We start from the raw sequence: 22849 nt of genomic DNA on the forward strand, positions 1-22849 counted from the left end.
TGAACGGTCATTTAGCAGAAACAGTGTACATGAAGCAACCACCGGGGTATGAAGATCCGTCCATGCCAGGACATGTTTATCATTTACATCGGTCTTTGTATGGTCTCAAACAGGCTCCTCGTGCCTGGTTTAAGCGGCTTCACGACTTTCTATTGTCAGCAGGGTTTAAGTCATCGAAGACGGATGTGTCCTTGTTCTATTACACTTCAGGCATCGCTCGTGTATATCTTCTAGTCTATGTCGATGATATAATTATGATGGGCAACGACGGTACACTAGTAGACACTATCCTACAGCGGCTTGCTTCTACCTTCAAGATTCGGGATCTAGGCTCACCGGGTTTCTTCTTGGGTATCGAGACCGTGTCCTCTACTAGTGGCATGTTTTTGTCACAGTGACGCTATATGACTGATCTTTTGGGCCGTTCAGGTATGGCCGACTGCAAACCTCTTACTACGCTAGCAGCCGTCACAAAGGCCACTGTAACCTTCCGCTCAGCTCTATGACAATCCGACTAAGTATCGGCGCATTGTAGGGGCTTTGCAGTACTTAACCATTACGAGGCCGGATTTGAGTTATGCAGTCAACCGTCTTTGCCAGTTCATGCACTCACCCACTGATGAGCATTGGGGTTTGGTGAAACGAGTCATGCGTTATGTCAAGGGTACTCTGAGTTATGGGTTACGTATCTCTCCGTCTGCATCTTCCAATATTCACTCTTATTCAGACTCTGACTGGGCTAGTTGTCCTGTAGATAGGAAAAGCACGAGTGGGTTTGCCATCTACTTAGGTGACAATTTAATCTCCTGGCTCTCAAAGAAGCAGCGCACTGTGGCTAGGTCCTCCACTGAGGCTGAGTACAAGGCCTTAACTGATGTCTCCGCTGAGGTTACTTGGGTCGTTTTGTTACTACGAGAGCTTGGGTTACACTCTTGGAAGCCTGCAACACTCTGGTGTGACAATCTAGGGGCCACGTATCTATGTGCCAATCCGGTTTTCCATGCACTTACCAAACATGTGGAGATAGACTATCACTTTGTTCGTGACAAGGTCGCTTCGGGTGACTTCCTCGTCAATTATATTTCTACGATAGATCAGCTTGCAGATATCTTCACGAAACCGTTACCTGCACCACGGTTTGCTGCCATGCGTGACAAGCTCAATGTTGTTGCCCTCTAACTTTGTGCTTGAGGGGGTGTGTTAGTATAAGGTGTTATTATTATTATTATTATTATTATTATTATTATTATTATTATTATTATTATTATTATTATTATTATTATTATTATTATTATTATTATTATTTCTTTTGTATAGTTATATCTTGTGGCTTAGATAGATTGACTTGGTATATCTATTTGTTAGGATTAGTTAGAGTTAGATATACTCTGTAATCCTGACGTTACGTATCAATTAACGAAAGCCTTTTTCAATCGAGAATGTAGTTGCCGGGAATAGATCCCCGCACCCACCTCGCCCCATTGCTATTCCTAATTGAGGTTGTCTTCATTGTGGTCATCTGTAAACTTCAAAGGTGTAAAAGACAATGTATTTGCCTGTTTTCTGTTGTGCCTTCTTGTGTGTTTGGGGTGGTATAGCATACCACCCCAAACACACAAGAAGGCACAACAGAAAACAGGCAAATACATTGTCTTTTACACCTTTGAAGTTTACAGATGACCACAATGAAGACAACCTCAATTAGGAATAGCAATGGGGCGAGGTGGGTGCGGGGATCTATATATATATATATATATATATATATATATATATATATATATATATATATATATATAGGCTTCGAATCCGGTGCACCCCCTATAATAGATGAGACCATGAGGCATCATGATATCCATTGATTCATTTTCCATGAATGGTTGAGATTATAACAGATTGTGGTAGTAATTAAGGATATTTTCCAATCAAAAGGATTGAATAGTATTGTATTTATATGTTTAATTATGGATATAATTGAATTGGAACCTTAAGCATTATATTAGGGAGTTTATGAATGGAAATTAATACTTTAAACTATTTACAAATGTTGATGATCTGAAAAACGTGTGAACAAGGATTGGGGTGAAACCGAACGGGTGGGTAGTGCAGAAACAAACACGAAGCACGCTTCAGATATAGTTTCTAGCAGCACATGTATGTGTGTTTACGTATTCTTGTGTGTGCATACGTTGGTGATTATGTTTTTTTTTTTTTGAGGGGGGAGGGGGGGTTTAGTTGGACGAACTAGAAGTTATGTGATGTACATAGCGTGACCGTGTTCAGTTGGGTGGATATAGGGCTGATTGTGAAATGGATGGGGTGGCGGGAGGATGCGTAGACAACCATGAGTATGTGCATTCCCCCATTAAAATTTGTTATCTCCGTTAGCAGAGGCCTCGTTGCTTAGGGTATACGATGTGATTTTTGGTTGGGTTGAAAATTGTTATGTATTTGTGCGAAGCAGGCCATCAGTGCGCTACTATGTGCGTAGCAGGCCACCAGTCGGTGCATATAGCTGTGGCAGAATACAACCATGTATCGGCGTGTGCATTAGTTAATAGAAATTAGTGCATAGTACTTATTTTGTGTGGGTTATATTTTTTGGTTTTATAGAAATTAGTGCATAGTGCTTGTTTTGTGTGGCTTCTATTTTTTGATTTTAGGTTAGTTTGCTGCTGACACCCATGTTTGCACGAACGTGACAATTGTTTTGTATTTGAAATTACGCTGTGTGCGTAGTTGTGTATAGGTGAGTGCATGACACTGTAAACAAAGAACTATGATTAAATAATAATATTGTGTGTATGAATCTCTGTGCACTGCTATGTGCGTATTAGGCCAACAGTCTGTGCATATCGCAAAGGCTTATACATGCGTTTACCGGTGTGTGCATTAGGGGAGCGAAGTTAGTGCATACTCCTGTTACAGTGTGAGCGTTATTCTGCTGTTTTGGATTAGTTTTCCCCTGACACCCATATTTGCACGAACTTTGAAAAACAAAGGGAAAAAAAAAGACAACCACAAACTGTAAGAGAAATATGGGATACATCTGTAACACGCAATGTTGTCGTGAAGAATCCATAAACCAACCAAACATCCATGAGCAAAAAACAAATGCCACTAAAAACATTATTTAATGGAAGGAGACAAAGTTAAAAGTTGTGTATAAAAGTATGGCCTTCAACGAGCCACTGCACTTGACCTCATAACACAGTTGACATTCGAGAGGCGATGGGGGTTGCTTTGGAACATCAAAATATCATACACGAAGCGAACATGTAAAGCCAGCACACGCGCATCACCCTATGACAAAGGTGCCACCACCCCGATATCAACAACCGGCTCTTCCGCAACATCGACTACAGGATGAACTGCAACATCACCTGGGAATGGCAAAAGAAAATCACAGAAACCAAAACCAAAAAAAAAATACCATTACATAAAAAATACAACTGCACAACAACATACAATTGATAGCAAGGACATACGCAACAACCAAAGACCCATAGCGCATCCACTTAAATGCAAAAAACATGAAAAAACAACCACGATGCACGAGCCCAAACCCCAAACCCAAACACAGAAAATATCAACCCATGTGCAATTACCTAAGCAAAATACACAAACCCAAAAATGATGACACCTACTGTCGAAATGTCTCCTTAAAGGAAAAACAAAACAGATATGCACTTGCAGATTCGATAAGGTTGTCTGTAACAATCATAGACAATAATTAAAAAAAAAAAACATTCTAAAACTAAACAACCAACAAAAAATAAAATAAAATAAACCTGTAATGCTAAGTGCACCTGTGTGCTTAAGGTGCGTGGTTTATGTACTTAATTAATGTGAGTGATTTGTGTTCGTAAGGTGCTTTGTTTGTGTGCTTAATGTGGGTGGTGATTTGTATACTTAAGATGCGCCATGTTAATGTTTAAGGTGCGTCCAACCGCACAACCGCATGGGAATATTTTACTATATATATATATATATATATATATATATATATATATATATATATATATATATATATATATATATATATATATATCCTTCCCGTGTGGTCATGTGGCGATTTTCAGAATACACCAATAGTTAGTAAAATATACACCATCAACGTCAGAAAATGCACAACAAAAAACGCACACAAATTAGGTACGCTTCACCAACAACACACCATTAGGTGTGAGTAAAAACATCATACAGTGTTCGGAAATACACCATTGGGGTTGGTGAGTTATATGGTGTATTTTTTTGGGTCTGTTGTGTATTTTTTGGTATTTTTTTTTTTTTGCATTTCATTATGGTGTGTTTTCCTTACACTGTTGGTGTAACAGTGTATTCTGAAATTCCGCCAGACGACCACACCTAACAATATGACCACATATGATTATTATTCTATATATATATATATATATATATATATATATATATATATATATGTGTGTGTGTGTGTGTGTGTGTGTGTGTGTGTGTGTGTGTGTGTGTGTGTGTGTGTGTGTGTGTGTGAGGACAGTGATATATAGAGGATTGTGTAGACAAATAATGGGCACACGACAAATTAGTATCATGCACACAATTTAATAAACCATGGAACACTAAACATATATTTAAACATCAGATTCAAACACAGGCTTTTTCAGCACCATTAAGTTACTAACCTTTATGAGGCACCATAGATCAAGGATTAGAAACAAACCTCTAACCCTTTGTCTAGCAATAAGGTTGTCGAAGTTTGACAATCCTTGCAATTCCCTTAACAAATAAGATATGATGGAAACCAAATACATATATAGTGTTTTTCAAATATCACTATCCCATTTTACATAAGATGCATGTTGTGTTCGGAAGAGATATTAAAGTAACTCATCGGTTCAGCTAGCCATGTAAGGAGCTCAAGAAGGAGATATTTAAAAATCCGTTGGTAAAATTAGCAACGGAAAAATCCATTATTGCTAAATTTAGCGACGTTATTTCCGTCGCTAAGCTATAGCTAAATGGCATCCAACGCTAATAATAGAAACAAATTAGCGATGAAATTTTCTATCGCTAAATGTAGCAACGGACATTTAACGGTAAACTTTTTCGACCCTATATTTAGCGACGGAAAATTCTGTCGCTATTCCCTTGCAAATGTCTTCATCAAATCATCGTGGTAGAAAACTTGCAACGGTTTTTTTTTGTTTTTTAGCGACGAAATGTTCCGTCGTTATTCCCTTACATATTTTGTTATCAAATCGTCAGGAAGAAAATAGTGATTTTTTGGTTTAAGTTACGGCGGAATTAAATTGTGTCGCAAAGCTATAGCTACACGCTTTGTAGCGACGGAAATTTTCGTTCGCTATTTCTGCATTTTTTTATTTATTTATTTTTTATTTTTTGTAAATATTCCTGTAATTCCTGGTCTTTTAATCTGGCAAAGTATGCCATTCCATTTTTTTAAAAAACTTTATTTAGTCATAGTTGGTTGCAACTTGCAAGCATTGCATTTGTCAAAACCACATTTTCCCTGTTTTATTATTATTATTATTATTATTATTATTATTATTATTATTATTATTATTATTATTATTGAAAGTGAGCCGAAATTCAAGGTATGTAAAGGAATACTGAGAGAATTGCAGAGAAAATACTGTTGCTACAATTTACAATTTTTAATAATTATTATTCATAGATAGCATGAGTGAAATGCTAGTATTTGTACTGTAATATGAAAAAGCAACAATTGGAAAGAGTGGGGTGTGGAATCTTAACTATTCACTTGCCAGCCTTACAATGACCCGTCATTTCCTATACTTTTTTTTTTTTTTTTTTTTTGTTTTATAGTATATGCAATAGTTTAGTATGCAGAATCTTATATTCCACTCCCTTAATTATATTTTTTGATTTGACAGGGGAACATTTTCATCATGTGAGCTCAGTACAAATTTAATAAAAGAATGAAGTGGAATACCTTATGAATTCAAATTATATTTTTTTTAGTATGTAGGGAAAAATAAAATTATTAGAAATAGAAAATGAAAAGTGATATAAAGATTAAAACATTCTTGTATAATAATAATAATAGAAGTGCAAAAAAGTTATTTTTTTTAATCTTTTTTCCTTTCTGTGCTAGGCTGAATTGGAATTCATAGGGGAGGTATGAATTCCAATTCTACAAAACAAAAGAATTGAAATATAATTCAGTGGAATTGCAATTCTCACCAACCAAACACTATAGTTTCTGGTGCTAATTAAAGAATTAATGGTGTATTTGGTTCATGGGTTTACACACTAGAAATGTGAATCAAAATCATAGTTAGTATTTGGTGGACAACTTTTTAAAACACAACTATGGATTTGATTAGATCTTCAATTAAAAGACCTCATTCCCTTATCCCTAATTAAAAAAGAAATCATTCCATCTTATTGGTAACATGAAGTTTGGATTAATGCTTTTAGATGCTTTGAATGTCATAAGATCAATTGTTTTTATTTATTGTTTTTATATTTTTAAACCGTTTAATCCAATTATAAGGTCATACATAACAAAATTAAACATCAATAAGGGTGTGTTTGGTTGGTGGGTTTTGCCCATAGGAATGAGTATGAAAGTGATTGTTGTTGTTTGATTGATAGATTTTTAGAACACTACTATGGGTTTCGAATACCCCATCAATTGAAAAACCCATACCCAAATACAATAAGGGTTTCATTCCCTTATTCATTCTCAAGCACTACTATTAGTAACCATTCCGATTCCACCATACTACCAAACATGTTAAATACTTTCACCAAAACCCATTACCATTACCAAGTATTTGATACCCATTCCGGTTCCAATTCCTATGTGCGAACCAAACACACCCTAAGCAATCATCATCATTCCACCCTACTACCAAACATGCAAAATACTTTCACCAAAACTCATACCATAACCAAGTATTTGATTCCCATTTTGATTTCCATATCCGAACCAAACACACCATAAGCTTTAGCTAAAGAAGTCATGCGGATTCCATTGCAAATTTACTATATAGTATTTCGTATAAGCAATAATATAAATACAGTCATCACTGTTCATTGCATGCAAGTGGACAATTAAAGTGGACAACTTTTGGCAGTTCACTCGTGACTTGCATTGGGCAGGCCAATGACAATGAAAAGATGGAAAAATAGCAGTAAGGAATAGCCTCTTGTGAACTTTGTTCAATTCGGACACATACATTATTTCTACTCTTTCTTAAATTCTCAGCTCTCATTATTTCCACTCTTCATCCACTGCTCACAAACTTTCTACACGTACTACTCTCTAATCTTTGAACTGACCCAATGCCGCTAAAATTCATCGGTAAGATTTGACCTTATATCTCCTCCATCTCTAGATTTTCTCTTGCTGTTTTCCTTGTTTTTCTTCATTTTAATTTTTTTCCTCTGGATATCTAAAATATGCAGTGTTTTGCATTGATTTTGGGTTTTTCTTTTCTTAGCTTGTTCGTATGTTTACTGTTTGGTTTTCATTGAATCCAGGTTTTAGTAAATATTTCTTCAATTTCAAGGATGTGGTTAAACTTAACAATTTTGGAAGCTAGGAATCAGTATTCACGATTGCGATTTCTTTGTATAATTTAAGGTAATTTATACATTTATATAATTTATATTGATTTTATGAGTTTATGATGTAAATATAACAATTTCTTATTTTTACTAAACTCATTACATTTTAAAAATATTTTCGTGCATTAATGTTATTTAGTGCAAAAACACTTTAGATCACAATAATTATAATTGTATACTTGAATGTGAAACTATGAGAATTGACCAAAATAGGATACTATGGATATGTAGATAAAAGGGCTGGGGGCTCTCCACGAGAGTTCTTCATTTTTATATTGGATACTTAAATGGGAATGAAGGGAAAAGTTGGGCAAAAAGAGAAGAGCGTCTTGCATGGGTGCAGCATAGAGGAAAAATGACTCAAATGTGTAGAAAGTTATGCATTTCCCAAAATGTGGTGTTGTTTTTTTTTTTTTTTGTTTGTTTGTTTTTTTTTTTTGACAAAAATGTGTAAAGCATGTTTGGGACTTGCATTTTAGGTGTGTCCCAAATGACCTCGTCACTATTTTTTTTGGGGTTTATTCAAACGTAAGTATGACTTACGTTTTAGGTATCGTATACCTCAAATGCATTTCCTAAATGTGTTTTGAGCCTTTGAGGTATACGTGTAGTATACAATGGCATACTACAACATGCATTTGGCAGATGCGCTCAACGTATTATATGTTAAACGTAACTGCCAAATGCGTTTAAGCTACCGGTACGCAGCCGGAATCCGACGGCGTGAGTATATACGGACTCTGATAGTACATACAGTAAAACGCAACAACCAGATGCTTTTGACGTATTATACGTTAAACGCAACTGCCAAATGCGTTTTAGTTTTGCGCCTGCTTCCGGTGTTAGGTTCCGACGACCTGAAAAACGCATGTTCGAAATGCGTTCTGAACCGCATTTCTCCATTTTTTGTTTTGACCGATTTCGAGTTTGTGTTGCAATGGTCCGGTTGGTGAATGTTTACCTTAGTTGTCCATCATCTCTAGTTAGGGGTGAGCAAAATATTGGTTAACCGACCGAAAAAATTGGTTATCGGTCGGTTAATTTTTTTTAACTATTACTTTAGGGGATAGCATTCCTTATCATATGTAATATGCATATCTTAATTTGTAAGATGAGCATTACAAATACTTTGGAAAAAATTGTAAGGGTTTAGTGGTTTACAATCTTTTCCGGGTAGGCAAAGGCAATAACTATTTCTTCTAAATTCTTTTAGCATTATTCTTTCTTTTTAACCAAGTTCCGTTGACTACTTTGGTTGTAAAAAAACAATACATGTGATATGAATATGTATTACAATATTAATTGTTGAATTTATTTGAGTGTTTTGTGTATGGTTGGTTTTTTGGTAACCGATCGAAAAGGACCGAAACCGAATGAAGATTTGTTTAATATAACAAAGGAATATGAATTTGTGTTTTACAAAATCGGAAAAAAAATGAAATTGCAATTGATATGATATACGGTAATACAGTAGTCAGGCTTGGATATACATCATATATTCATATACTGAAATCGTGATAATGATATAAATGTATACAAACACAAATTCTCTTTCGCAAATTACACAACTTATATATACATCATATATTCATATACTGAAGAGTACATGAATTAGCAACGAAATGCGGAAAAATTTAATTTCCAGATACTGCATTGATATACATCATATATTCGTATACTGCATTGAATTTCCATTTCTTGGAAGTCGTTAACACAGTTATGAAACGTAGCTTCCCTGGAGTTCTGCATTTCTTGTTTAGGGACTCGAGTGTACTCCTTAGCGTAGACTTGTTTGACGTCACGCCTATTTGGGCACGGCATATATAAAACACAACGTCTGTAGGATCAGACATTTACATCTAACTACACATACACAACATACCGGGATGAGTTTGATAGATGTCAAACTAATAACGTATGCATATATAAATACTCTTGGACACTCTTTGATACTTACATCTAACAATTTGAATATATGATTATATACATATAAATATATATTATTGCACACACACGAGATGAACTAAATAGACTCAACTACGGTTACCTCATGGATTTTCCTCGGAATAACGAGGACATTTTTTACGAGCCTATTGAACAAGAGTGGATCGCGGACAGAAGACGGTCCGTAAACAGACGCGGTGGTCCAGCTCAGGGTGATCATCGACGTCGGAAAGTTCCACCTATGAACTTTAACGCCAACGCGCCAATCAACGCCGACGATGAACAAGAAGCGGTAGGCGACTATAATCCAGCCGAACATCAGCAAGACGGTTATGGAGCACAATATATGCGAGATATCACGCAACATCAGGTTCACCAATTTGCAATACCCCATTCCCCCAAAGTGATTACTCCATATATGCCGTTGCGTTACCAAGGAGAATCTTCCCAACAAATTCCGGAACACGGTGGCCGTCCAATGCGCAGCTCTTCACATGCGATGCCTAACGAGCCATTTGACCACCCTAGTATACAGGAGTTGTTTGACGCTGACGAATTGTTAGATACATCTCAAGTCTTTAATCCTTCTCAGGAAAATGAAACAAGCATGGTACAATAATCCTTCTCAGGAAAATGAAACAAGCATGGTACAATATCAACGTCGTCGCCCATCGCGCAATAGAAGGCGGCCTCCTTGTGGAACTTAAGTATTTTGTATTTTTTCGGAGTGTAACTCTGTATTATATAATGTTCAAGCTTGACTATAATTCTGTAGTGTTTTGAACTTAACCACGTACTGTTTGGATTTAGCACTAAAAATGAGCATAAAAGTAAGATAACAAATAGTAGTCGAAAGAACACACAAAAACACGGAGTAAAAAAAAGATTTAAACTTCTTCGTAAAAAAAAAAAAAATATCATCCATGATGTTCATGTCAATTGGGGTGTGCGTGTTGCATACAAGAAGGCATGGTACGCCAAAGTTCTTGTGTTGAAAGTCTTTATAGGAAGTCGGATGACTCTTACAATCTACTGCCAAAACTTCTACTCGCTTTACAGCAAACCAACCTAGAATCTGTTGTTGATATTCACACAACGGCCACAGCAACTCCCAATGTGTTTGAGTTCAAGTATGCATTCTGGGCATTTAAACCCGCACTAAACGGGTTTAAATACTGCTTGCCCATTCTTACCATTGATGGTATACGTCTTTATGGGAAGTACAAAGGCCATTTATTGATAGCAGTCGGGTACAATGCGAACAAAGAAATATATCCAGTTTCGTACTCGATTGTGGATGCTGAGACTGGAGATAGTTGGGTGTGGTTCCTGAAGTTGGTAGCACAACACGTGTTTGGGGAGTTCGAACACATATGCATCATTTCTGACCGCCATGGTGGGATCGACGTTGCATTTCGCACCTTGTCGGAATTGTGTGAGCCCCGGCTACAACGTCGTTACTGCCTCCGCCATCTAAGATCTAATTTAATGACAAAGTTTAAGAACAAGGATTTAAAATCGCTTGTTTGGCAAGCCGGGTGTGCCTTTGATGAGAGGGGTTTTAATGCCACAATGAGCACCTTTCGCGCCATTGATGAGGCCGCGTTTGATTATCTTAATGACATACCTGCGTGCTATTGGGCTCTGAGTCATGATTGTCGTTTTCTGCCCGTTTCAGCCATAATGATGGTCACGTTTGAGAAACTTGCGTTGCAGTTTGCTTACAGACAAACAAAGGGCTTGGTAATGCAATAAGCGGGTTTGCAATGGCCACGAAATTTTTTAGATGAAATGTTGAGAAGGGAAACTCACAAGTACCGGGCCAAAGTAAAAAGGCATGATGACGTTGATGGTGTTTACGCAGTTGCGATCGAAGGTGTGCTTACACCGTTGGGCAGACCTAAATTCGTGATCATCAACATGAGTGCAGACAATTGTAGTTGTGGTCAGTGGGCTGTTGATGAATTGCCCTGCGTGCATGCTCACGCGACTTGCCATTATGTCAGTAGAGTTTCGGACTGTATGATCCCGGATAAATATTCCCTTAACAACTATCTAAAATGCTATGAAGGAACCATAATGCCTTTATTGACGGAAGAGTATTAGCCATCGATACAGTATAAGGTGTTGCCACCCCAATGTGTACAACGAAGACGTGGCAGACGCGCAAATACAAGAATTTCCAATGAAATGGATCTTGACGGAAGAAGATGTGGTGTTCATCGTTCAGCTAACCACCATGTTAGACGTCGTCAACATGTTCAAAGTGGTTGTCGTTCAACTAACGACGATGTTACATGAATGTCGTTCCGTTTTACCTTCAATTATCTTTTTCGTGAATTTTATTAATATGTATAATATTTTTTGGCTGGAACAATGCAAAATTTGGTTGTATTTAACTTTGATGTAGCTTAATTTGGTTCTGAAGTAGTGATAAGCATTTTTTAAAAAAAATAAAAAATAAAAAATAAAAAGTGACAAGCATTTTTCCAGCCGATTGTGGCTGTCACTTTAAAAAAAAAAATGCTTGTCACGATTTCATAACCAAATTAAGCTACATCAAAGTTAAATACAACCAAATTTTGCATTGTTCCAGCCAAAAAAACATAATACAGATTAATAAAATTTGCGAAAAAGATAATTGAAGGTAAAACGAAAGGACATTCATGTAACATCGTCGTTAGTTGAACGACAACGACTTTGAACATGTTGACGACGTCTAACATGGTGGTTTGCTGAACGACGAACACAACATCTTCTTCCATCAAGATCCATTTCATTGGGAATTTTTGTACTTGCGCGTCTGCCACGTCTTCGTTGAACACCTTGGGGTGGCAACACATTATACTGTATCGATGGCTAATACAGTCTGAAACTCTACCGACATAATGGCATGCTGCGTGAGCATGCCTGCAGGGCAATCTATCGACAACACACTGACCACAACTACAATTGCCTGCACTCATGTTGATGATCACGAATTTAGCTCTGCCCGACGGTGTAAGCACACCTTCGATCGCAACTGCGTAAACACCATCAACGTCATCGTGCCTTTTTACTTTGGCCCAGTACTTGTGAGTTTTCCTTCTCAACATTTCATCTAAAAAATTTCGTGGCCATTGCAAACCTGCTTGTTGCATTACCAAGCCCTTTGTTTGTCTATCAGCAAACTGCAACGCAAGTTTCTCAAACGTGACCTTCATTATGGCTGAAACGGGCAGAAAACGACCATCATGGCTTAGAGCCCAATAGTGCGCAGGTATTTCATTAAGATAATCAAACGCGGCCTCATCAATGGCGCGAATTGTGCTCATTGTGGCGTTAAAACCCCTCTCTTCAAAGGCACACCCGGCTTGCCAAACAAGCGATTTTAAATCCTTGTTCTTAAACTTCGTCATTAAATTAGATCTTAGATGGCGGGGGAAGTAACGACGTTGTACCCGGGGCTCACGCAATTCCGGCAGGGTGCGAAATCAACGTCGATCCCACCGTGGTGGTTAGAAATGATGCATATGTGTTCGAGCTCCCCAAACACGTGGTGTGCTACCCACTTCAGGAACCACGCCCAACTATCTCCAGTCTCAGCATCAACAATCGAGTACACAACTGGATATATTTCTTTGTTCGCATTGTACCCGACTGCTATCAATAAATGGCCATTGTACTTCCCATAAAGACGTGTACCATGAATGGTAAGAATGTGCAAGCAGTATTTAAACCCGTTTAGTGCGGGTTTAAATGCCCATAATGCGTACTTGAACTCAAACACGTTGGGAGTTGTTTTGACCATTGTGTGAATATCAACAACCGATTTTGGGTTGGTTTGTTGTAACGCGAGTAGAAGTTTTGGCAGTAGATTGTAAGAGTCATCCCACTTCCCATAAAGACTTTCCAACGCAAGAACTTTGGCGTACCATGCCTTCTTGTATGCAACACGCACACCCCAATTGACATGAACATCATGGATGATATATATATATATATATATATATATATATATATATATATATATTTTTTTTTTTTTTTTTTAATTTTTTAGGAAGAAGTTTAAATCTTTTGTTTTTCTCCGTATTTTTGTGTGTTCTTTCGACTATTTGTTATCTTACTTTTATGCTCATTTTTAATTGTAAATCCAAACAGTACGTGGTTAAGTTCAAAACACTACAGAATTACAGTCAAGCTTGAACATTATATAATACAGATTTACACTCCGAAAAAAATACAAAATACTTAAGTTCCACAAGGAGGCCGCCTTCTATTGCGTGATGGGCGACGACGTTGATACTGTACCATGATTGTTTCGTTTTCCTGAGAAGGATTAAAGACTTGAGATGTATCTAACAATTTGTCAGCGTCAAACAACTCCTGTATACTAGGGTGGTCAAAAGGCTCGTTAGACATCGCATGTGAAGAGCTGCGCATTGGACGGCCACCGTGTTTTGGAATTTGTTGGGAAGATTCTCCTTGGTCATAATAAGGCAACGACATATATGGATTAATCACGTTGAGGGAATGGGGTATTGCAAATTGGTGAACCTGATGTTGCGTGATATCTCCCATATATTGTGTTTCATAACCGTCTTGCTGATGTTCGGCTGGATTATCGTCGCCTACCGCGTCTTGTTCATCGTTAGCGTTGATTGGCGCGTCGGCGTTCATATGTGGAACTTGCCGACGTCGATGACTACCATTAGCTGCATCACCGAGTCTGTTTACGTCCTGTCTTCTATCCGTGGTTCGCTCTTGTTGAATAGGCCAGTAAAAAATGTCCTCGTTATTCCGAGGGAAATCCATGAGGTAACCGTAGTTGAGTCTATTTAGTTTATCTCGGGCAATTTGTTACATTAAATTCGTATATTGGCCACTTTGTCTGCGCTCCTCTGCAATTTCACCAACAATGTTAATGTGTCGCAAAGCTTTCACCTAAGCATAGTTTAATTAGTGGACAAAGAAGTCAAACAAAAACTTAAAGACTTTCAAATGCAAGAACTTTGGCGTATCATGCGTTATTGTATGCAACACGCACACGTCAATTGACATGAACATCATGGATGATATATTTAATCCTGTATTGGGGATCCTCTTCAATTTTTGGTAGAATGAAGTCGGCAATGACTTTACTCGTAAGGATGTAATCGGCTCCGCCTCGCGTATAATCAACCCGACAAGTGTGTTTTTTATGAAACTTTTTTACTACCCACTTTTCGGTGTTGGGAATTATGGCGGCTGCAATCATCCACGCACAGTGTTCGGGATACAAACATGATGCCTTCCAGTATTTCGCCCTTAAATGTCTATGTTTACTTAGATTATGGTGTGTGACCATAGTCTTTAGCAGTGAGTAACTGTCGAATAGCATTCCAGTCTGTAAAGACGAAAAATAAGAGATAGAAAGATGATTTCAAATGTCTAGTTTGGTGATTACTTGCTTCACTAATTGCATATTAGTGGAATTCCGTTAAGTATGATAGAAGGATCTCGTTTTTATGTTACAAGTTACTTTTGAAATTTGAAGTCTTCATTGTAATTCCGTAGGCAATCTCCAATCTGCATAATTGCACATTGAAATATGAAATTTGAAGTTCTCAATGTGCTTACATACAAAATCAAGTTATGGTTCCAGAATCCAGATATATAGTATCCATGAGGCTTAGCTTGAAGTTTGATGATCTGTTCTCCCAGTTTCGCGTTTTATTATTTCACAGATAGTTTTGTAGGATATACCTTCAGAATAGCAATTTTCTTTCCATATCAGAATGACTAAAATTATATTTACTTCAAATTACTTTGCCAAATGGAAGAACAAGATAAAATAAGATGATTTTGAGTCCAATTAAACTGCATTCTAATAGAACAGAAACTTATAGCTTCTTCTATTTGTATTAGTGGCAATATTATCCCAGGTTAGGTTCATAATTCTGTTAATCCTTAAGCACATAGTCACTGACACATATTTCAGTGTCTTTGTCAACAGAACCCATTAACACAGCATGAGTACTAGCATTAGGATCCCATATTTTGTGAAATTTCAGTTTTTCTCTTCTATAAATACATAGACATGCACTCTTATGTATGCTAACAACATCATAATATTTACAAGATTACTATATTCTCTCCACTTGTTTTCATATATTAGATTTGGTCTCACACCACCCGTCTTTTAGAATTTATTTTGGAAAAATCTATTATGCTATATCTTTTGTATGGCTTAACAGCTTAAGTTATGTCGCAAAAGAGGAAAAGTTTGATGTCCCAACCTTCAACACAAGCCCGACAGTTGCATAATAGTGATTCGGAGCGTACTATGTCGGCATTGTTTACTTCAAATGAAGCTGATTTGGAAGGAGGATCACCTACCTGAATACGACAAATACACCTCCAAAGCAGAATCCAGATCCAAACGATAATAGGATCTTCATTCGTCCCATTGGCGTGAAAGCGTAAGTCTTAAAACATTCATTTAAAACATACATATTTCAATGTGAGTTAAATGAAATTATAATCATGATGAACTCAATATACTAAGTTAGCCATTCTTGTTTTAGGTTTGAACCTTGCAGTGGGCATAAAAAATCATAGAACTCGGTACTTCTCCGAGGCTGTCAAGACGTACAACGGTGCGCCTCAAAGAATGAAGGATATGTGGTTTAATGAATTTAAGGTAAATTACGTTATAATTGCAATTGGGAAAATAATTCTTACTTATGTTTACTAATTACAATTTGTTTGTTTTCTTTTTTATCAAAGAAAACCTGTAAGTGGAATCCAGAAGATGAAGCTGTAATCCAGAGTATATATCATAAAAAACCTGCCAGAAGACTTTTTGACAAATTGGGAAGGTGCGCGCCAAATTGGCAAAGGGTGAATCACCACCGCTATGGATGTCTGCTCCGATTCTGGCTCAGTATCACAGCTTTTTGGACAAGGAAGAATTTAAAAAGATATGCGAGAAGAACAAAATGAATAGAAATTCAGATTGTGGGGGAATGAGACCATCGCTGCACACGGGAGGTTCAATCTCGATGACTGAGCATAGGCGAAGATTAGTAAGTCATTTAATAATATTTAAATACAGTTCCAATTTTAACAATAACATTAATGCCATATTATTGAATTATTGTTGTTGGATAGAAAGAAAAGCTCGGAGAGGAGCCCTCACATGCTGTTTTGTTTCAAGCTACACACAAACGCAAAAACACCGGTGAGTTTGTGTGCAAAAAATCTCAACAAATCGTTGTAAGAATCTCCCTATAATCTCTTATCATTAAATATAAAACTATGCTGTAATTATATATTTATAAATGATTTTACATATCTTGACTGTGCTTTGCTTGGGTTGTTCATGGAATTTGGATAGTAAATTGTAGAATGTGGGGTTGTTCTAAATGCCAAATGTGGGTCTATAGGTCTGTGCTGCTGTCTTTTGGTCTTTTCTTGTACGTTTATATCATTTACCGTGGGTTCGTTGAATTTTCCAGCTTGAAGCCAAGGGTCATTCCTGATTTGAACCAGTAAAATTCAATTAAACTTGTTCGAACCAGTTTACTGGAATTTTGGAATAAAATTCCAGTTCACTGAATGAAATTATGAAATTCATTCCAGTAAACTGCTGGAATTTCATTCCAGTGAAGGTGGAATGAAATTCCAGTGAAAGGGTGGTTCACTGGAATGAACTTCCAGTGAACGAACTCACTGGAACTTCATTCTAGTGAACCACCCCTAAACCAGTTCTTCATTCCAGTGAACTGGTTCACTTCCAGTGGTGAACTAGTTTACTGGAATGTATTTGTGTTCAGATGGGGTCTATAAAATATGATTGAATAGAAAAATCTGAGTTTGCTACATTGTCAATATATGAGTGAACTGTTACATTTGTATATATGATAGAAATGTGATATTTTCTAATTCATTTGTTTAAATTGACACTTGCTTTCTTATTAGTGAACATTTGCTAATATATGAGTTTTAAAAATTTGTCTATCAATATAGGAAACTGCAAGTCAAAGGCAGCAAACTAAACCAGAACTTGACCAAGAAATTATTTGGTATGAGGCAATAGGTGGTCTCAAAAAAGGACGTTATGTGTGGCTTTGGATCAGGTACCCAACACTACTTTCCCGAGAAGTCGGACATCGAGAATCATCCTCACATGCAGCTTCTGAGGAAAGAATTAAAAAATTGGAGCAAGACAACGAGGAGATTAAATAACAAAATAAGAAGATTATGGAGTTGTTCCAAGGCATATGTGGTGCACATCCGGAGTTGTTACAATCTGTTGCTCCTATAGTTGATAGCAATCAAAGTAGTGGTGTTGGGTTAGATAATCTTGACTAAGTACTTGTTAGAACTTGTGATGTTAATGTAGAAATATTTGAAATTGTAAGTAGCTACTATTTTTTAAAATGTAAAGTAGCTACTACTTTTTGAATTGTGAAAATGCAATTAAAATTGCTAGTTTTTTGTAATATTACATTGTTATAAAAGTACTATTTCTTTAAAATCACTATTGCAGGATATATAATATGTATTAAATTAATTGAGCAGCGAAATGTTTTTTTAAAAAATTATTTTTCAAAATTATTTTTCACTTGCTGGTTGGAATTAAAACTTACTACACGTTTATACGAATTACATTTTCCGACCACCTAGCTGTCGAAAAATGTAATTCGTATATACGTGTAGTAAGTTTTTCTACCACATGATGGTCGGAAATGCCAACCAGCCAACTTTCCCTGCGACAAAACTTTCTGACCACTTTATTTTCATGGACGGTGCTTCCGACCACTCTATGTAGTTGTCGGAAGTTCCGACAAACATTTTTGCTGATTCCAAAAGTGATCAAAAAATTGGTTGAAACAGGAGTTTCCGACCAGATTTTGGCGATTTCCGACTACATTGTGGTGGTCGGAAATCGCTGATTTCTAGCAGTGATATATATATATATATATATATATATATATATATATATATATATATATATATATATATATATATATATATATATATATAAAAGCAGTAATTGTATATGGAAATAATATGGAAGATTAGTATATATTATATGACAGAACAGGATCAAGGTTTAAAAGAATCAAATGAATTCCCTAAAAATAGAATCATGGGTGTGTTTGGTTCATGGGTTTACACACTAGGAATATGAATATCATAGTTAGTGTTTGACTGACAATTTTTTAAAATACAACTATGATATTTAATTACCCATTAAATTAAAAACCTCATTCCATCTTCTTGGTAATATGATTTTTATGTTTGGATTAGTGCTTTTAGATTTGTGTTTTGATTTGTTGTTTTTGCATTTTTAAAACCTTTATTCCCATTATAGGATCATACATAACCAAACATCAATATTGGCAATCATTTCAATTCCACTCTACTACCAAAACATGCAAAATACTTTCACCAAAACTCATACCATTACTAAATATTTGATTCCTATTCCGATTCTGATTCCCATGTGCTAACCAAAGACATCCTAAGATTTGTAAAATGCTACGTTCTGTTACTCAATTTTCCATCACCACTAACCTTTAGGAGCCTCCACAGATAAATTAAAGGATTAGAAATGGAAGCCTCTAATCCTTTGTCAAGTAACATCTCAATTTTTTTTCGGACCTCAAAAATACAGTTCTATTTTTTTTCCAATGGAATAATTTTTTTTAAAAAAAAGATGACTAACATACTTTTAAGAATTTTTTGTCTTCTTCTCGCTCTCTGTGGCGTGTCTGTTTCCTTTGGTTATTTGTGGTTCCTTCTGTTTTTAGTGTCTGTTGCATGCAAGCATGGCGTCTTCCTCATGATCCATAGAGGATGCTTGTGCATCGCTCACGCATGGTGAGGAGGAGATAGGTGGTGTCGAGATAGGGATGGAGGATGTGCTGGGCGATTTGGAGAGCTTAAAGTTTGCGGTTGTGGGGAGGTTGCTGACAGACTTACCTTTCAAGTTTCCGGTGGTTCGTGACACTTTGACGGGGGTTTGGAGGCCAATGAAGGGTGTCACTGTTAAGGAACTGTAACACAACTTATTTCTGTTCCAGTTCTATCACGAATTCGATATGAAGCGGGTGTTGGAGGATGGCCCTTGGGCGTTCGAGCAGAACCTGTTGCATCTCAGGGGGATGGAAGAAAACCAGCCCTTGATGGGGGTTGCGCTACGTTTTGCTAAGTTCTGGGTAGAGTTCAAGTATGAGAGGCTGCCTACCTTTTGTTTTGTTTGCGGTATGATGGGGCACTCTAAGAGGTTTTGTAGTAGGCATTTTGAGCAGGGCGGTGTCGTAGGGGAGAAGCCATATGGGGCATGGCGCCGGGCTCAGGGGTGGCGGTCGGCGGCGGCATACGACCAGCGTTGGCTGGTGAATTGTGGACTGGAAATTCAGGGACAGTTGGGGAAAACGGTTACAAGGGGCACATGTGAATGTGGTTAGATTTAATGGGAAGGAGGCTTTGCATGCGGAAAAAGTGGGGGTGGAGGTGTGCATGGATAATTCAAATGAGGGTGGGAGTACAGTAGTTGATGTGTGCATGGGTATTTCAAATGATGGAGTGAGTGGGCCAAGGGGTGGTGATCGTGGAACAAAAAAGGCAAAGGACTGAGGAGGAAGGGTAAGACGAGGGGAGGCAGGCTGGTTTGTCGTCACCTGGAGTATCAATTGTGCTACCATAAAAACATGTTGGGGGCGGGTTCTGCTACGCAGGCCCACCAAGAATAATGAGTCTCCTAACGTGGAATTGTCGTGGGCTTGGCAACCCGTCGACAATTCAAGTGTTGGATATTATCCAACGTAAGAGGCCAAAGCTGGTGTTCTTATGTGAAACTATGTGTAGTAGGAGTAGGCTGAAGAATGTGCGGAGGCAGTCTAGTTTTGAGGGGGTTTGGGGGTTGACAGTGTGGGGTGGGGGGGTGGCGTCACATTGGAAATCAGGAGTCAAGGTGGAGGTGCTGGGGTATTCAAATACCTATGTCAATGCTCGCGTGAGGTTGGACGGCGAGGGGGCATGGTGGAGGTTCACGGGCTTCTATGGCTACCCCGAACGGTTCCTGGGCGTTGTTAAGGTATCTATCCAATCTATATTCTATGGATTGGGTAGTCATGGGTGATTTTAACGACCTGACAACCTTGGGGGAGTGGTCGGTAAACCAACACTCGTGTCAAAGATTGAGATGAATCCCGGATTTTTATCGTTCTCTAAGGACGACAAATTGGAGTCACCAAGTGATAGTAACGTTGAGAAAGAGGTGTGTGTGTGAACGAGAAAGTGTCACACATTTTGAGTTTGAGTTGTAGCAATGAGTAAAACAACAATTAATGAAGCAATTTGAACTAAACAAATGAAATGTAAGGGGATTGAATTGGTAGTCTTTCACAGGATGCAACTAGGAACATAGGATTAGGGTAGAATGATGCAAATGCTAGAATCTAAGGAGTTGGTTGTGTCCTTTCATTCTTCAATTACTAAGACTTGTCTTCTAGATACTATAATTCATCTTTGGGCTCTTAGAATCTATAGGACCTTTCCTCAAACACTTTGCATACACTACCTTCCTAGCTTAATTCCTTAGGATCCTTAGCTAGGAAATGCCATGGATAGAAGCTTCGAGTGATCTAGCATTCTTTTGCATAGATCGCTTGCTTAGCACAACCCTAGGATGTGGCCTAGCTCCATAGGATGCTTACAAAACAATCTACAACAACAAGATTCACAAGCATGGCAACATTCATAACCCTAGATTGAGAATTAAAGCTCACATAGCATCATGATCAAGACATACAATTCAACCCCTAGAAAACCTAGCCACTCATGATCAAATCAATCAACATTGTAAACACAATTCTAGCAAAGCAATTAGAAATAGAAATGAGTATTAGAAAGTACCAATCGAGATTACAAATTTTGAAGCTCTACAATCCTCCTTGAGTAGAAGAGTGTCAATCTCCTTCTTCAAGGAACCTTCACAAGAGAGAGGCTAGAGAATTCTAGAGAGAGAATGTAAAATTGCTAAAATGGAATTTGTCTCTAAGTGTTTCTTCGTGTTCTAACTCTCCTCCTTTATTCTAATCTAGTCTAGCCTATTAAATAGCTTCCCACCAATTATGGTCTTCAAAAATCCGCCAAGGCAGAAAGTTCAACGCACGTCAAATGCATCGACCAACGTGTGTTGGCCGGTCACTTATCTTCTCCAACGTTGTTGTCCAACGCACATTGGCCAGTGCATACGTGGGACTTTCTGTTTATCTTCCACGCACGTCCAACGTGCGTTGGGCCTTCTAGCCTAGGCTCTGGTATGCTCTTTTTGCCTTGCAATGCTCCTGATTGTGCCACCATGCCTCTTTTAAGATCAAACCTTCCTAATCTCATAAAAACACAAAGTGTGGTGATAATTTATAGCACAATACACATTATAGCTCAAATGGTCAAGAATGACGCACAAAGGATCACAATTAAGCTCAAACTACACCCCTAAGAGACCTAAAAACTAAGTGTCTTTGGCACTTATCACAAGTTTCCACACTTTAACTCTTCTTTGTCCTCAAGCAAGCTACAATCAAATCAAGATCATGTAAGTGCCAAAGAAACTTCTCAAGATAGCTCAATGTTAACTTAATTCACCTAATGGTCCATCAAGATTAGTGTGTTTAGAAACCGGAGAGAGGGAAATCCTTCATATCATAAAACAAGTGTGTTAGGAATGTGCTTTATTAATGCAACTCAAGGAATATCCAAAAGGAACAAAAACCCCTAAAAGGATAAAATGAAATAGCAAGGGTTTATACTCTCTACACATAGCCAAGCATGCAACCAAATTTGGATTCACCTCTCATTTTGCAAAGGCCTTCAAGCCGAGCCCCCTAGTAGGAACGATGTGCACATCCCAACCGACATCCAACCTTATATCACCGAGGTCCTTTACATTAAAATAAAAATGAATGTTTGGTATGGACCGCTCCCGGCCAATTGGCGTAGACGAGCACTCTTTTCTTCTCATCCTCCCAGAATCGTGACAAGTGTCAAAGACACACACATTTAAGGTCCATTTATGGTATTTCCTAATAGTCTCGACCCAACTATCTAAGCCCAAAAACCTAACCCAAACCCAATCTTCTATGCTTAGCCTTGATCCCATTTTAGAAACCCTATCTATAGTTATTATATGTATATGAATAGATATATTTAGGATGTTTTCTTCTTCAGACCTTAGCCAAACGCCTCTTCCGTCTCTTAGCTTCATCTTCGACCATGCAGCTGAGCATCCATGTAACACCCCTAAATTTTAAAACTTTTAATACTTAAGAAATAA

At 37.6% G+C, this 22849-nt stretch overlaps 3 protein-coding genes and 1 long non-coding RNA gene across 4 annotated transcripts; all 4 read left to right on the top strand.

Annotated features, from left to right (window-relative positions):
- The first annotated feature begins 404 nt into the window (after positions 1 to 404).
- LOC109153762 (uncharacterized mitochondrial protein AtMg00810-like) lies at positions 405 to 1179 on the top strand. The gene is made up of 2 exons (XM_019301626.1): positions 405 to 429; positions 536 to 1179. The coding sequence occupies exons 1-2, from the start codon at positions 405 to 407 to the stop codon at positions 1177 to 1179; spliced, it is 669 nt and encodes a 222-aa protein (XP_019157171.1).
- Positions 1180 to 7225: 6046 nt separating this feature from the next.
- Positions 7226 to 7679, top strand: LOC109153786. The gene is made up of 2 exons (XR_002049597.1): positions 7226 to 7327; positions 7507 to 7679. It is a non-coding gene; the product is annotated as an uncharacterized LOC109153786 (long non-coding RNA).
- Positions 7680 to 10506: 2827 nt separating this feature from the next.
- Positions 10507 to 11292, top strand: LOC109153763. Its single transcript, XM_019301628.1, has one exon. The coding sequence runs from the start codon at positions 10507 to 10509 to the stop codon at positions 11290 to 11292; it is 786 nt and encodes a 261-aa protein (XP_019157173.1).
- Positions 11293 to 15770: 4478 nt separating this feature from the next.
- On the top strand, positions 15771 to 17889 carry LOC109153785. The gene is made up of 5 exons (XM_019301648.1): positions 15771 to 15977; positions 16083 to 16198; positions 16285 to 16583; positions 16669 to 16773; positions 17527 to 17889. The coding sequence occupies exons 3-5, from the start codon at positions 16419 to 16421 to the stop codon at positions 17743 to 17745; spliced, it is 489 nt and encodes a 162-aa protein (XP_019157193.1). The 5' UTR covers positions 15771 to 15977; positions 16083 to 16198; positions 16285 to 16418; the 3' UTR covers positions 17746 to 17889.
- Positions 17890 to 22849: the final 4960 nt, after the last annotated feature.

Source organism: Ipomoea nil, unplaced genomic scaffold (genome assembly GCF_001879475.1).
Source record: "Ipomoea nil cultivar Tokyo-kokei standard unplaced genomic scaffold, Asagao_1.1 scaffold2537, whole genome shotgun sequence".
NCBI classification, from domain to species: Eukaryota; Viridiplantae; Streptophyta; class Magnoliopsida; order Solanales; family Convolvulaceae; genus Ipomoea; species Ipomoea nil.

What these genes read in the sequence shown, in the direction of transcription:
- LOC109153763 (XM_019301628.1), top strand. Translation starts at nt 10,507, where the DNA reads ATGGTACGCCAAAGTTCTTGTGTTGAAAGTCTTTATAGGAAGTCGGAT.
- LOC109153762 (XM_019301626.1), top strand. Translation starts at nt 405, where the DNA reads ATGACTGATCTTTTGGGCCGTTCAG. An exon ending in TGATCTTTTGGGCCGTTCAG is followed by an intron (nt 430 to 535) that starts GTATGGCCGACT and finishes GGCGCATTGTAG; the next exon opens with GGGCTTTGCAGTACTTAACC.
- LOC109153785 (XM_019301648.1), top strand. Translation starts at nt 16,419, where the DNA reads ATGTCTGCTCCGATTCTGGCTCAGTATCACAGCTTTTTGGACAAGGAA. An exon ending in CTGAGCATAGGCGAAGATTA is followed by an intron (nt 16,584 to 16,668) that starts GTAAGTCATTTA and finishes GTTGTTGGATAG; the next exon opens with AAAGAAAAGCTCGGAGAGGA. An exon ending in AAAAATCTCAACAAATCGTT is followed by an intron (nt 16,774 to 17,526) that starts GTAAGAATCTCC and finishes CTATCAATATAG; the next exon opens with GAAACTGCAAGTCAAAGGCA.